The following is a 17,080-nucleotide window of genomic DNA, read 5'->3' on the forward strand; positions in this document are numbered from 1 at the left end:
GAATGACCAGCGCACAGTCCTTGTGGAGATGAGATCTGGGCTTCAAATTGAGGATACCGTCCACCATGTTGTTTGGTAATACCATCGAGTCAAATGAGATAGATTCATAACCGATCTAGCAACTCAAGACATGGCACCATGAGGCGTTGTGGTCCATCATCAGCAGCAGAATTGTACTCAGCCATAATCTGTAACCTCTCAGGACCAGCCATAACCCCCACTCTACCATTATCACCAAACTAGGGGATCAATCCTGGTTCAATGACGGGTGCAAAAGGAAATGCCAGAAAAGTGAGATGTCAACCAGATGAAGCTACAGCACGGGACTATTTGCATGCCAAACGACATAAACAGCAAGTGGTGGGAAGTGCTAAGCAATCCCAAAGCCAACGGAACAGATCTAAGCTTCACAGTACTGCCACATGCAGCCGTGAATGGTGGTGGACAACTAAACAACTCACTGCTGGAGAAGGCTCCACAAACATCGCCATCCTCAATGGTGAAAGAACCCAGCACATTTGTGAAAAAGACAATAATCTTCAACCAGAAGTGCTGATTGGATGATCCATCTCGATCTCCTGCAAAGGTCCAAGCATCCCAGATGTCAGTATTCAGCCAATAGGATTCACTCCACGTGTTGCAAGAGCAGGCTGACACCACTGATGGTGCAACGGCTATGGGCCCTAACAATATTCCGGCAAAGTACTGAAGACTTCTAATCGAGAACTTGCCACACGCCTGACCAAGCTGTTACGGTGCAGCTGCAATACTGGCATCTCCCTGGCAATGTGGAAAATTGTCGAATATGCTCCCTTTCACAAAAAAGAAGGACAGATCCTACATAACAAATCACCGCCCAATGAGTCCACTTTCAATTAACAGTAACGTGTTATAAGGGATCTTCAAATCTTCTATAAAGCGGCACATATTTAGCAATAGCGTGCTCACTGACACCAGTTTGGGTTCGGCCAGGGCCACTCAACTCTAGACCTCCTTACAGCCTTGCTTTAAACATGGAAAAACGAGAACTTCAGACGTGAGGTGAGAGTGACTGCCCTTGACACCAGAGCAGCATGTGATCGGGTATGGCGTCATGGAGCCCAAGCCAAACTGAAGTCCATGGTGGAGGGGGGGGGGGGGGGGGAGGGGGAGACATCCACTGGTCGGAGTAATACCTAGCACAAAGGAAGATTATTGATGGTTGTGTTTGTTGGAGGTCAGTCATCTCAGCTCCAGGGCATCACTGCAGGAGTAACTCAGGGTTGTGTCCAAGGCCCAAATATCTTCAGATGCTTCATCAGTGACCTTCCGTCCAACATACGATCAGATGTGGGGATATTCGCTGATGATTGGACAATCATTCCTGAATCCTCAGACACTGAAAAAGTGCGCGTGCAAAAGCAGCAAGACCCAGACATCCACGATAAGGCTAACACGTGGCAAGTAACATTCAAGCGCCACAAAATTTCCAGGCAATTACCATTTCAAATAAGAGAGATTCAAATCGCTCCCCGTTGCGATTCAATAACATTGCCATCACTAAATCCCCACTAAATCAAAATCCTAGGCGTTACCATTGACTGGAAACTGAACCGGACTAGCCATCTAAATACTGTGGCTACAGGAGCAGGTCAGAGGCTCCGAAACCTGGGGCGAGTAACTCACCTTCTGACTCCCCAAAGCCTGTCCAACATCTACTGAGCACAACTGAGGAGTGTGATAGAGTACTTCCACCTGCCTGGATTTGTGCAGCTCCAACAACACTCAAGACGTGCGCAACACTATCCAGGGCAAAACAGCCGCTTGATTGGCAGGCCCTTTACAAACATTCACTCCTTCCACTACTGATGCACAGTAGCAGCAATGTGTACCAACTGCAAGATGCACTGCAGGAACTTACCAAGTCTCTTTTGGCAACACCTTCCAAACTCACGACCACTGCAATCTGGAAGGACAAGAGCAGCAGATATCTGGGAAGCCCCCCCCCCCCCTCCCACTTAGACGTTCCCCTCCAAGTCACCCACTATCCTGATTTGCAAATCTATTGCTGTTCCTTCACTGTCGCTGGGTCAAAGTCCTGGAACTCTCTCCCCAATACCACAGTGGGCGTGACTACATCGCATTGACTGCAGTGGTTAAATAAGGCAGCTCATTGCCACCTTGCCAAGGGCAATTAGGCAGGGGCAACAAATGCTCCCCTAGCCGGCGAATCCCACATTCCATAAAATATATTTTTTTACCTTTGGTTTGGAGTAACACACAGCCTCGGCAGGTATGGCAGGCAGATTTCCTCCCATAAAGTACATGAACGAACCAGGTAGATTTCCACCGACAGTTTCCGGGTGCCACTAATGACACTGGCTTTTCATATCAATTGAATTTACATTTATCTAGCTGCCATGGCAGGATTTGCAACACTTTCCCCAAGCCATTAATATGGATCCCTGAATTACCTTTCCAGTGATATTATCACTACACCACCACCACCCCATGGGGTGATGAATGAGAAGAGGGTGTTATTGATGCTTACTTTCCCGTCTATGTTGCGTTCGAAATAACTACAAACGGAAACTGTAACTATTTATTCCTGAATAGTCCTTTGAAGAAGTCAGCAATGTCAAAATTAACTGCATATTGAAAACATGATATCCTGATGTGTTCTTGTGTTATGCCATCATTTAGGGCAGTACCCACAGTACATGTCTATATTATTTCAGGAATAATAAACAGGAAACTAGACTTCACTGACTTTCTTCCGCCTTTAATAAAACCAACACAGCAAAGTTTGGGCAGCTAATTCACCGATATGTACGGACAAATGTAAGAACAAAGAGTTCCAATCGAGCACTCTGCTTTCGAACCTGTCCTGACATTCAGTCAGACCAGAGCTGATCTGATGTTTGTCTTTAATGAAAATTGGTTATTGTCACGAGTAGGCTTCAATGAAATTACTGTGAAAAGCCCCTAGTCGCCACTTTAGGGCGCCTGTTCAGGGAAGCTGGTACGGGAATCGAACCGTGCTGCTTGCCTGCTTGGTCAGCTTTAAAAGCCAGCGATTTAGTCTGGTAAACGAGCCCCTCTACTCCACATTTCCGCCTGATCCCTATGACACATTGACACCCATTGTAATTCAAAGACCTGTAGAACTCCGCCGTAAAATTATTCAATGACCCGGCCTCCAGTGTTCTCTGGGAAAGAGAATCCCAAAGTTTAATGTCCCTCTGAGAAAACAAATTCCTTCCATCTCCAGCATTATTGGGAGACTTCATATTGTAAGCTGCATCCCCTGGTTATAGATTCCCCGCAAAAGGGGAAACATCCTTCCAGCATCTATCCTGTCAAATCTCTCAGAATCTACTGTGTTTCACTATGATTAACTTTAATTCTTCAAACTCCAATATGTATAGGTCCCGCTGCTCAACCTGTCCTCATAAGACAAACTCCTTCATCCCAGGTATCAATCCGATGAACGGTCTCTGAATTTTGCTCAATACCAGCTTCATTTTCAGAATTTCCTCGCAGGTCGTGTTCATGAGGAATAAGTAGTGTCCAGTGATTGTATCAACCGAGGCAATATTGCAACCCAATCAGCGCTGCCTCTCTTACCTCCACCTGTTTAACATGTTGTAACTCGCACCAGGGTGATCACAATGTCTTCCATTAACATGTGAATCTTTTCATTTGGTGTTGTTGGTTAACTGAGAGTGAGGGGAATCTCACTGGTGTCACAGGTATTAACGGTAGGACAGGAAAGCAGAACATTGACTGCTAATACACCCAATCTCTCATCAGTCCTTGCTCATATAAAAGCAAAATACTGTGGATGGGAGAAGTCTGAAATAAAAACACAATATGCTGGATAACCTCAGCAGGTATGGCAGCGAGGAGGAGAGAATCTTAATTAATATTTCGAGTCCATATGACTCTTCTGCAGAACAATCTTTGCTCATCGGTTACAATAACTAGATGAAGCTTTCATCCACTCCCCGTTCCTAAAGCGGAACAATATGTCATATAAGGAACCGACTGGTTAACAGGTTGGTGAGCTTCCATTCAGTGACAGCCAGTTCAGCATCAACCAATCACAGGGTGCCACTGGCGAAATACGGAACTGACGTCTGAGCATTCTGAAATACGTCATCAGATTGTTGAGGGTGGGGATGAGGACGGACGGTTTCAGATATCCGATTTCCCCTTTTACAGAGCGGTCAGAGGCAATGCGGCTCCTCAGCATCTGGGTTGTGTGGGGAGTATTTCTGACAGGTATTTGTGGACACACCATATTTTCTTTCATTTCTAAAACATGGGTCGGATCTGAATTTTGAGCACATGTCCGTCTGATCTTTAATTGTTTGAACATGTTTTGCAGATCAGAGTCATGGAGATTCTGTCACTCAGCCGCTGTCCTCAGATGTTCAGACAGAAGGAAAAGCGGTGACTTTGAACTGTACCTATGATACTGCAGAAAACAGCTATTATTTATTCTGGTACCGCCAACACCCAGACTCACAGCTCGAGTTTTTACTCAGGAAGCACTCGGGGGCTTATGAAGATAAAGCAGACTTTGCTAAAGTCCGTTTCTCAACTGACCTCCAGACATCGAAGAAATTCCTCAGTTTGACTATCGCGGATCTGCAGCTGAGTGATGCTGCCGTGTATTACTGCGCTTTCAGCCTCACAGTGATGCAAAGCAGCCTCACCCCTGTACAAAAACTGTTTTTACATTGTAAGTGAGAGCTCCTCTTCGTGTGTAGAATCTAGAGCAGACACAGTCACACTTATCACCGGCGCTGTCAGGCGCTCAAACTCAAATCGATGGCAGAACCCACATTAACCTCGAATCAAACTGTCACAAACATGTTTCCAGCAGCGACCGACAAAACAAACTACAGAATAGAATTAGGCGGAGAGATCCGTCACAGAATCAATGAGACAGTTGAACTGTTCTACCTACTGATCAACTCAGACTTCTTTTAAAATCAGGGCTGTATTTTACGATTTTCCCGAGAAAGTGGTTGTTCACACGGAATATCCCTCAAATGTGGGCCACAAGCGTCAGACATATAACAAAAGGACGTTAACCATGTTTGTGCGACGTACAGTCTGCCATCTTTGTGTGACGAACAGTCTAACACGTTTCTGTGATGTACATTCTGCCATGTTTGTGTAATATACAGTCTGCCATGTTTGTGTGATGTACAGTCTGCCATGTTTGTGTGATGTACAGTCTGCCTTGTTTGTGTGATGTACAGTCTGCCACATTTGTGTGATGTACAGTCTGCCACATTTGTGTGATGTACAGTCTGACATGTTTGTGTGATGTACAGTCTGCCATGTTTGTGTGATGTACAGTCTGCCATGTTTGTGTGATGTACAGTCTGCCATGTTTGTGTGATGTACTGTCTGCCATGTTTGTGTAATATACAGTCTGCCATGTTTGTGTGATGTACAGTCTGCCATGTTTGTGTGATGTACAGTCTGCCTTGTTTGTGTGATGTACAGTCTGCCACATTTGTGTGATGTACAGTCTGCCACATTTGTGTGATGTACAGTCTGACATGTTTGTGTGATGTACAGTCTGCCATGTTTGTGTGATGTACAGTCTGCCACATTTGTGTGATGTACAGTCTAACATGTTTGTGTGATGTACAGTCTGCCACGTTTGTGTGATGTACGGTCTGCCATGTTTGTGTGATGTACAGTCTGCCATGTTTGTGTGATATACAGTCTGCCACGTTTGTGTGACATACAGTCTGCCACGTTTGTGTGATATACAGTCTGCCATGTTTGTGTGATGTACAGTCTGCTATGTTTGTGTGATGTACAGTCTGCCACGTTTGTGTGATATACAGTCTGCCACGTTTGTGTGATGTACAGTCTGCCATGTTTGTGTGATGTACAGTCTAACACGTTTCTGCGATGCACAGTCTGGCATGTTTGTGTGATGTACAGTCCGCCATGTTTGCGTGATGTACAGTATGCCAGGTTTGTGTGATGTGGAGTCAGCCATGTTTGTGTGATGTACAGTCTATCATGTTTGTGTGATATACTGTCTGCCATGTTTGTGTGATGTACAGTCTACCATGTTTGTATGATATACTGTCTGCCATGCTTGTGTGATGTAGTCTGCCATGTTTGTGTGATGTACAGTCTGCCATGTTTGTGTGATGTAGTCTGCCATGTTTGTGTGATGTACAGTCTGCCACATTTGTGTGATGTACAGTCTGCCACATTTGTGTGATGTACAGTCTGACATGTTTGTGTGATGTACAGTCTGCCATGTTTGTGTGATGTACAGTCTGCCATGTTTGTGTGATGTACAGTCTGCCATGTTTGTGTGATGTACTGTCTGCCATGTTTGTGTAATATACAGTCTGCCATGTTTGTGTGATGTACAGTCTGCCATGTTTGTGTGATGTACAGTCTGCCTTGTTTGTGTGATGTACAGTCTGCCACATTTGTGTGATGTACAGTCTGCCACATTTGTGTGATGTACAGTCTGACATGTTTGTGTGATGTACAGTCTGCCATGTTTGTGTGATGTACAGTCTGCCACATTTGTGTGATGTACAGTCTGACATGTTTGTGTGATGTACAGTCTGCCACGTTTGTGTGATGTACGGTCTGCCATGTTTGTGTGATGTACAGTCTGCCATGTTTGTGTGATATACAGTCTGCCACGTTTGTGTGATATACAGTCTGCCACGTTTGTGTGATATACAGTCTGCCATGTTTGTGTGATGTACAGTCTGCCATGTTTGCGTGATGTACAGTCTGCCACGTTTGTGTGATATACAGTCTGCCACGTTTGTGTGATGTACAGTCTGCCATGTTTGTGTGATGTACAGTCTAACACGTTTCTGCGATGCACAGTCTGGCATGTTTGTGTGATGTACAGTCCGCCATGTTTGCGTGATGTACAGTATGCCAGGTTTGTGTGATGTGGAGTCAGCCATGTTTGTGTGATGTACAGTCTATCATGTTTGTGTGATATACTGTCTGCCATGTTTGTGTGATGTACAGTCTACCATGTTTGTATGATATACTGTCTGCCATGCTTGTGTGATGTAGTCTGCCATGTTTATGTGATGTACAGTCTGCCATGTTTGTGTGATGTAGTCTGCCATGTTTGTGTGATGTACAGTCTGCCACATTTGTGTGATGTACAGTCTGCCACATTTGTGTGATGTACAGTCTGACATGTTTGTGTGATGTACAGTCTGCCATGTTTGTGTGATGTACAGTCTGCCATGTTTGTGTGATGTACAGTCTGCCATGTTTGTGTGATGTACTGTCTGCCATGTTTGTGTAATATACAGTCTGCCATGTTTGTGTGATGTACAGTCTGCCATGTTTGTGTGATGTACAGTCTGCCTTGTTTGTGTGATGTACAGTCTGCCACATTTGTGTGATGTACAGTCTGCCACATTTGTGTGATGTACAGTCTGACATGTTTGTGTGATGTACAGTCTGCCATGTTTGTGTGATGTACAGTCTGCCACATTTGTGTGATGTACAGTCTGACATGTTTGTGTGATGTACAGTCTGCCACGTTTGTGTGATGTACGGTCTGCCATGTTTGTGTGATGTACAGTCTGCCATGTTTGTGTGATATACAGTCTGCCACGTTTGTGTGATATACAGTCTGCCACGTTTGTGTGATATACAGTCTGCCATGTTTGTGTGATGTACAGTCTGCCATGTTTGCGTGATGTACAGTCTGCCACGTTTGTGTGATATACAGTATGCCAGGTTTGTGTGATGTGGAGTCAGCCATGTTTGTGTGATGTACAGTCTATCATGTTTGTGTGATATACTGTCTGCCATGTTTGTGTGATGTACAGTCTACCATGTTTGTATGATATACTGTCTGCCATGTTTGTGTGATGTAGTCTGCCATGTTTGTGTGATGTACAGTCTGCCATGTTTGTGTGATGTAGTCTGCCATGTTTGTGTGATGTACAGTCAGCCAGGTTTATGTGATGTACAGCCTCCCAGTTTTGTGTGATGTACAGTCAGCCAGGTTTGTGTGATATACAGACTGCCTTGTTTGTGTGATGTACAGTCTTCCATGTTTCTGTGATGTACAGTCTGCCATGTGTGTGCGACGTGCAGTCGGCCATACTTGATAGACATACAATTCGCCATGTTTGGGTGACGCATAGTTGGCCGTGTTCGGTAATGTTCTCTTGTTTTCAATTGCCCTTTCCTGTTCTCCGAGCCTGGCTGTAATATTGATCTTCCTTCCCAGCTGCCTCCCCCCCCCCCCCCCACCCCCACCCCATCTGTATTAGTTTCAGGGAACCTTTGAGGGCGGAATGTTTGGAGAGTTTATTTGATCAGTGGTCATGGGTTGGAGACAGTTACACACCGTTAATACATTTCACGAGTTAGTGACTATGAGTTTTCAAACAAGTACCAAGCACAGAGCGGGCTTTTCCCGTTTCCCTTCTTATTTACTCCTCGAACCACGATTTCCCATCATACCCGCCTTTTATCGTCTTTCTCGTTACTCAGTTGGGACTCGACGCCATGTTCTGCCTTGTTCCAGTTAACCTGATGAATATTTCAGACCTGCTTACGGGGAGGCGGTGGCGTCGTGGTATTGTCAATGAACAGAGACCCAAAATAGTCACCTGCCTACTTGTAAACCCAGATTCTAATCCCGCCACTGCAGATGTGTTCTATGAGAATCTATGCAGAATAGATCTATTCTATGGTGAAATTTGAATTCAATAGAAATGGTGTTATCTAATGATGGTCATGAAATGTCCGGTTTCAGACAAACATTAATCGACGGGTTTCATTTTATATTTGGGAATGGGGCCCATATTCACCCCCGATAAGGCCCCGAGGTTGCTACGATGGCGGAAAAATATCACATCTAACTGACAATATTACAATATGAATTTAAATGAAAATGTTCAGTGTACTTCTGTCACCGTCAGTAATCAGACTGAGGGAGTTGACAGGAAGGTGCCTTTGCGAACATTCTGCGAGGAACCTAAATGGGAAGATCCCTTCTCGTCACTTTAGAAATTTCTGAATTTCCTCTGTTCTCTGTTGGCGAGAATGCAGAAGTTACGCAATGATTTGAAAAAATGTCGTCTCATTACAGCCGTAAATCGCAAGTTATTTATTTTGTGTATGCTTTCCCGGCCAGGAAGAACATTAGATAACCCGCAATTCTTCGAAGTTCTGGAAAACCAAATCTAGTCCACTCAATCCCTCCTCATAGAAAAATTGTTTCATGCAAGGAAAACATCCAGTGAACCATTGTTGCGCTCGTTGGACGCCAAGTAAGACTACATTACCTCAGGAGGATAAAACTGCATACACAACTCAGATATTAGCTCACCGATTCTCTGCCTAATTTGAATAACACGTCTTTATCTTATCCATTAATGCATTCGTTATTAAAACTAATTGACAATTTGCCTTCCCAATTATTTCGTCTCTCTGCCTGTTAACTTGCTGTGATTCAATAATAAGGTTACACAGGTCCAACTGAATGAAAATGTTTTCCCTTCTCCCATCATTCAAGACCTAATGCTGTCATGAGTTTTCCTTCCATGGTCAATAACGCCACACTTTGTTACACGGCATTCAATCTGCCTGTTCATTCAAACCTATATATTGCTCAAAATCCCATTCGTCCTTGTCATTTGCACCGAACATTTTCCAAAGCGGCAAAGAAAAAAACTGGAGAATCCACACATTGACAGATCAATAATCGAAAGGTTGAACTGCTGAACGATCTTGCTGCTGTTCAGCAGTTTATCCTTGCATTTTTCGAGTAGTCATTTACATTATCCCTGAGAAAAATGTTGTTGACACATAGAGGTCACTCAGCCATATGTTTCAATCCCAGTTGATGTCATACCTCGAAGGGACGAGTCTAGATTTGGATCCAAATGAATTGAGTCTTGAAATTATTCTAAAAGAATCACCTCTCTCAGGGCTTCATATATTTTCTCTGTCTTTAACACCCGTATCCAATGATCAAATGTATTTTGCTTCACCCTCTCGAATTGCAGATGGGTTTGTCCTGTTTCTTGCTTTTCGAAATTTCTGCCGATCTCCCTCAGGAACCAACACATATGCACTAAAGGATAGCTTTATTTACTACATCACAATCTACAGATACCTCTTCTGACAATGATGCATACGGCTCACTGGGTTGACCTAACAATCTACTTTGTAAATGTAATGTCCACATTTCGTTTGGCCATTTCATCTGTTCGGGTACCTTTTCAAATGAAATACTGAAAGCGTCCACATCCTTTTCCTCAAATAGTGCAAGAGCGTGTTTAAATGTAAGCATTTTCCCACAAAGTTCAGGTCTACAATTAATACCTTCCTCAGCCTCTAGTGTCTCTTCCTTCCCTTCCTACACTTCAAATTGAAAATGTCTCCCTTCCTTGGGGCAAAATAGCACTTAACCTGTTTTGGAAATCTGCAGAGTTACGTGTGACCCACGACCGATATCAATATTCAGTAAAATTCGAAATTCCCCCAGTATATTCGATGTACAAGAACAGATCTGAGTTCCTGTAGGTTGTCGAGAAATGACAGTCAATGGTTATCCTCTGTCCATCACAAACCGTTAATTCAGGTTAATTCTGGGATACAGAACTCCCCTGTTTCTTGCCCCCTCCTCCAGCCCCGTTCCTGTAACACAAGCGCAGAATCGTTCAGTGTATTGAATGGAGAGAGTAGATACAAGATCTAGATGGCACACTAACTGTTTCAACATAGACTCACTACACAGCAAGACCAATAGTACCAATAAGGGACATGGGGAGTATGTTGTGTCTGGTTGACAGTTCGGCAGAAAATAATAGAATACTCTAAATATGCTGATCGTTCTCGTATGAAATTAAAATGTAGCTCGCATCAGGATCAGGCTTCACTTCACTTATTGAGAAACTGGGGGACCTTCCTCAGGGACAGCGTTGGCTGATTTGTTGTTGCTGTCGACATTTTGGTACCAATCAGTGAGAGCTCTAAACAATTACTTTTTGGATTTTCCTCTTTTTCTCTTTGCCTTTGTCAGCATGTCTCACTCCGTATACTATTTATCTAATTATCCGAATAAATACACTTGTGAATAATAATCGAACTTTTGGTACAACAGACAGGGTAATTTGAAAATGCAGTGGTTTCCCCGGTGCACCGGCAGATTGTCTTTCCAATGCCTCCTGCAGCAACCAATGAACTTTGACACAGATTTCAACATAAATTGCCAAAGCTAAATAATTTCCACTTAAGGTTCATGATTAGTATTGTGTCATTCGCCTATATTTTTATCACTTAAATCCCAATGAGCTTAATTCGCGCAAATTTGGTATTTTGAATTTAATACATTTATTGAAGAATTAGAATTTGGATTGGCAGGCGGCATGGTGGTGCAATGGTTGGCACTGATGCCTTCGCCGCTCAGGACCCGGATTCGATCCCGGCCCCAGGTCACTGTTTGTGTGGAGTTGCACATTCTCCCCGTGTCTGCCTGGATTTCATCTCACAGCTCAAAGATGTGCAGGTTAGGCGGAGAGGCCACGCTAAATTGCCCCTTAATTGGAAAAAATAATTGGGTATTCTGAATTTATTTTTAAAATTTCGGAAATTGGCTCAGATGGTGTGAACGACCACCTGTTTTGACTGCCTTGGTATAAACAGCACAGAGTGCTAAAATTTAGTCTATTCAACGACACAGTTCGCGCTTAATTCTGTATTGTGTTCGGTGGCCCAGGGAAATCGGACTGAAACACTGCTCATCCTCGGTTTTATCCCCACCATTTGCCTCTGCACAGAACACTAAGTAACAGAGGGTACAATAATTTCCTGTACCCATTGCAAAGACATAGAACATAGAACACAGAAAAATACAGCACAGAACAGGCCCTTCGGCCCACAATGTTGTGCCAAACTTTTGTTCCTAGATTATGAACAAATTAATCTACACTCCATCATTCAGCATGATTTCTTTGCAGCGCAGCGCAGACGGCGGGATTCATTCACATTGGGGTTGCTTTGAGAAGCTGAGCTCACACTGCAGGGAACCAATGCGTTCCCTAGAAAACCAAGACATTTTAGGGGCAGCAGGGTAGCATGGTGGTTAGCATAAATGTTTCACAGCTCCAGAGTCCCAGGTTCGATTCCCGGCTGGGTCACTGTCTGTGTGGAGTCTGCACGTCCTCCCCCTGTGTGCGTGGGTTTCCTCTGGGTGCTACGGTTTCCTCCCACAGTCCAAAGATGTGCGGGTTAGGTGGATTGGCCACCTAATTGCCCGTAGTGTCCTAATAAAAGTAAGGTTAAGGTGTGGGTTGTTGGGTTACGGGTATAGGGTGGATACGTGGGTTGAGTAGGGTGATCATGGCTCGGCACAACATTGAGGGCCGAAGGGCCTGTTCTGTGCTCTATATTCTACCGTAATTCATGAACCTATCCAATAGCCGCTTGAAGGTCCCTAATGTTTCTGACTCAACTACTTCCACAGCCAGTGCATTCCATGCCCCCACTACTCTCTGGGTAAATAAACATCTGACATCCCCCCCAAAATCTTCCACCATTCACCTTAAGTTTATGTCCCCATGTAATGGTTTGTTCCACCCGGGAAAAAGTATCTGACTGTCTACTTTATCTCTTCCCCTGATCACCTTATAAACCTCTATCAGGTCGTCCCTCATCCTTCTCCGTTCTAATGAGAAAAGGCCGAGCATCCTCAACCTTACCTCGTAAGACCTACTCTCCATTCCAGGCAACATCCTGGTAAATCACCTTTGCACCTTTTCCAAGGCTTCCACGACCTTCCTAAAATGAGGCGACCAGAACTACACAGAGTACTCCAGATGTGGCCTTACCAAGGTTTTGTACAGCTGCATCATCACCTCACGGCTCTTAAATTCAATCCCTCTGCTAATGAACGCTAGCGCACCGTAGGCCTTCTTCACAGCTCTATCCACTTGAGTGGCAACTTTCAAAGATCTATGAACATAGACCCCAAGATCTCTCTGCTCCTTCACTTTGCCAAGAACCCTTCCATTAACACTGTATTCCACATTCATATTTGTCCTTCCAAAATGGACAACCTCACACTTTTCAGGGTTAAACTCCGTCTGCCACTTGTCAGCCCTGCTCTGCATCCTATCTATGTCTCTTTGCAGCCAACAACAGCCCTCCTCACTATCCAGAACTCCACCAATCTACGTATCGTCTGCAAATTTACTGACCCACCCTTCAACTCCCTCATCCAAGTCATTAATGAAAATCAGAAGCAGCAGAGGGCCCAGAACTGATCCCTGCAGTACGCCACTGGTAACTAGGCTTGAGGCTGAATATTTGCCATCCACCACCACTCTCTGAACAAGGTGACTGCTCTTTTCCTATTTCATACTTCTACCCATACTACCTCAGTATGCAGATCCTCCTCAAACTGCCTTTCTGCAGCTATTATACTATCTCTAATTAACAATGCAACCCCCCACCTCTGTTACCATCCTCCCTAATCTTATTGAAACATCAATAACCTGGAACCTTCATCAACCATTTCTGCCCCTCATCTATCCAGGTTTCCGTGATGGCCACGACATCGTAGTCCCAAGTACCGACCCATGCCTTAAGTACACCCACCTTATTCCTGATGCTTCTTGAGTTGAAGAATACACGCTTCAACTCATCTCCGTGCCTGAAAGTACTCTCCTTTGTCAGTGTTACCTTCCCCAATGCGTTACTACACGCTTTGACATCCTGAACATCGGCTACCTTAGTTGCTGGACGACAGTTCCCATTCCCCTGCCAAAATAGTTTCAACCCTCCCGAAGAGTGCTAGAAAACCTCCGTCCCAGGATATTGGTGCCCCTCTGGTTCTGATGCAACCCCTCCTGCTTGTACAGATCCCACCTTCCCCAGAATGCGCTCCAATTATCAAAGCATCTGAAGCCCTCCCTCCTCCACCATTCCTGCAGCCACGTGTTCAACTGCACTCTCTCCCTATTCCTAGCTATCACGTGGCACCAGCAACAAATCAGAGATGTCAACTCTGCCTGTCCTGGCTTTTAACTTCCAGCCTAACTCCCTAAACTCGTTTATTACCTGCACACCACTTTTCCTACCTACGTCGTTGATACGAATTTGCACCACGCCATCTGGCTGCTCCCCCTCCCCCTTAAGGATCCTGAAGACACGATCCGAAACATCCCTGGCCCTGGCACCCGGGAGGCAACATACCTTCCGGGAGTCTCGCTCGCGACCACAGAATCTCCTGTTCCCCTACCCATTGAGTCTCCAGTCACTATTGCTTTTGTATTCTCCCACCTTCCCTTCTGAGCCCCTGAGCCAGACTCAGTGCCAGAGACCTGGCCGCTAGGGCCATCCCCCGGTAGGTCATCCACCCCAAACAGAATCCAAAACGGTATACTTGATTTGAAGGGGAACATCCACGAGGGATCCCTGCACTGTCTACCCGTTTGTTTCCTTTCCCCTGACTGTAACCCAGTTACTCTTATCCTGTACCTTGGGTGTGGCTACATCCCTGTAACTCTTCTCTATTACCCCCTAGACACCCCAGATGATCCGAAGTTCATCCAGCTCCAGCTCCAGTTCACTAACAAAGCGTCTGAGGAGCTGGAGTTGGGTGCACTTCCCGCAGGTATAGTCATCGGGGACACCGGTGGTATCCCTCACCACCCACATCCTACAGGGGGAGCATGCAACTACCCTAGCCTCCATCCCCTCTTACCTTACAGAATACAGCTGCACTGTGGACCAACTGGAACTCCGCCCTCCGACTCTGCTTCCAGTCAGCTACACTCTCTGTAAACTCCGGGCTCCCTTCACGTTCTGAGGAAATGTAGGAAATTAAATGAAAAGAGCAGCTGACTCCCTCCTCACCTAACTCCCTTAGTTATCAAACTCTCACGAGAGCACTCAAATGCAGCCAAATTCAGCACTCGTCTGCACTGTAACTAGCTCAGATTTATACTGTGACTCGAGCCTCTGAAAACTGACCTAATCTAATTAACTAATTAACAAGCTCCAGCTGCAAGTAGCTACAAGTAGAACCTTTGTTTAAAGCTGATTGAAAATTCACCTTCTTCTCAACCAAACAGCAATGTTTGGCTTCTCTGAACTTGTCAAAAAATGATAAAAATTCCCACCCGGTTGCTGTAACCAATACTTATATAGTTGGCTTATGGTCTGCTGGTGCAAATTCTAATTTCAGGGAACACCACTGAGCTGAGCATATGTCAACTGTACAATCAGCTGTTACGGGAAGCAATTGAACATTTCTCAGTCTCTCCATGTCTGTCAGTGAATGGCTCTGTAATGCAACAGACGCAGGAGGAATCTGCACGCAGGTTACGGCATCAATCATTGGCAAAGCTGCTGCTGTTGACTGAGTGGGCTTGGAATGAATACGGTGAGCCTCCTGTAATACACCAGAAGTGAGAGGGCGAGAAGGCTATGAGCAGCTTTACATCCACCTGCAAGTTTATTTTACCATATCATCTGAACGATGATGCCTCCAATGGTTAATTTTGTGCTCATGTCTATAGACTGGAGTATAAACCCATGACCTGCTAATTTTGAAGTAAAAGTGCTACCTACTGAGTCACAGCTGACTGGAGGGCCATTGTTATCTTTGCTGGGAGAGAAGAATTACTGATGCCGTTGACCCACAGTAAAGATTGCTGTAACAAGTACAGAAGCAGAGTAAAGTGCAATTAATAAAAGCAAAATATCGTGAATGCTGGAAGTCTAAAATAAAAATCAGAAAACTGGAAATACTTAGCAGGTCTGACAGCATCTGTGGAGGGAGAAACTGATAACATTTCACATTGAATACGACTTTTCTTCAGAAATGAAGGAAAGTAAAAATTATAGAACAGAATCCCTACAGCGGAGGAGGCCAATTGGCCCATCGCGTCTGCACCGACCACCCGAAAGAGCACACCACCAAGTCCCATGCCCCCACCCCATCCCCGTAACCCAATAACCCCATCTAACCTTTAACCACTAATGGGCAATTTAGCACGGCCAATCCACCCGACCTGCACATCCCCGGACGGCGGGAGGAAAACTGAACACCCGGAGGAAACCGACGCAGACACGGGGAGAACGCGCAGACCCTGCACAGTCACCCAAGGCGGAATCGAACCCGCTCCCACCCCCCCCCCCCTATTATATGGACAAATAATAGAACGATACCGAGATAAGTGAATTAATTTATTATTCCCTTATCCACGAATACTTTATTTAATTATCCTTCCATATATAATTATATTTGTTTTGTTCCTGATTTGGCAGTTTTGCGTTGTGAGCTAGAGGGATTTCGGATTTCGTGCTGTCGGGGACCTTTTCGACAAAGCATTTCACTTTATCACCACATCTCGATCGCCTTTACAAAATCTGTATTCTAATACAGACAGGTCTCCAAATGAATTCCCGATTGTCCGTCCTGTCATTCAGAGATAACATTCAGTGGTTTGAAGTATGTGTGCACCTGGACAAAGCTCCAGCATTCTTATTGGTTTAATAGTCAGATGTTGCTGTGTACTACAGTGCAGTAAGACAAGGGAAAAAGCCACCCAGTCTGTGGTTTTGGTGCCGTAGTAATCATGCCACTAAGTTAGTCGAATGAAATTTAAAATAGGAAGCTAAATTCAGTGATTGTAATCGTGAAACTGTCACCTTTATGTCCATAAACGCCTAACTGATTCATTTGTGCCCTTTATGGAAGGAAATCTGTCACTCTGAACTGGGCTGACTTAAATCTGACTCAACATGTGGTTTTTCACTGCCCGCTGAAATAACCGAGCAAGTAAAAATCTTCAACAAACATAATTAAATGTGAACCGTGTTATTTAATAGAATCAAATATAATTTCACAGTTTTTTTTAAAATTGCCATTACATTTCTCTCAATTTCACACAAAATCAGAGCTCGTCGAAACAGTATTCGGCCCCGTTGTAGCTGCCCTGGCAGTTTTTGCCGCTGAATGCAGAGGGAGAATTTCCCTGCAGCTGTTTCCTGCTCTATCTGCCATTGAAGTATTTTATGGGACAGTGCAGTGGAACTT

General features: G+C 44.7%; 1 gene segment (V, D, J or C); it reads left to right on the forward strand.

Annotated features, from left to right (window-relative positions):
• The first annotated feature begins 4,217 nt into the window (after positions 1 to 4,217).
• On the forward strand, positions 4,218 to 15,450 carry LOC119960831. The segment is given in 3 exon segments: positions 4,218 to 4,263; positions 4,370 to 4,726; positions 15,224 to 15,450. Coding segments are annotated over 3 exon segments (630 nt in total).
• Positions 15,451 to 17,080: the final 1,630 nt, after the last annotated feature.

Source organism: Scyliorhinus canicula, unplaced genomic scaffold, assembly GCF_902713615.1.
Source record: "Scyliorhinus canicula unplaced genomic scaffold, sScyCan1.1, whole genome shotgun sequence".
NCBI lineage: Eukaryota > Metazoa > Chordata > Chondrichthyes > Carcharhiniformes > Scyliorhinidae > Scyliorhinus > Scyliorhinus canicula.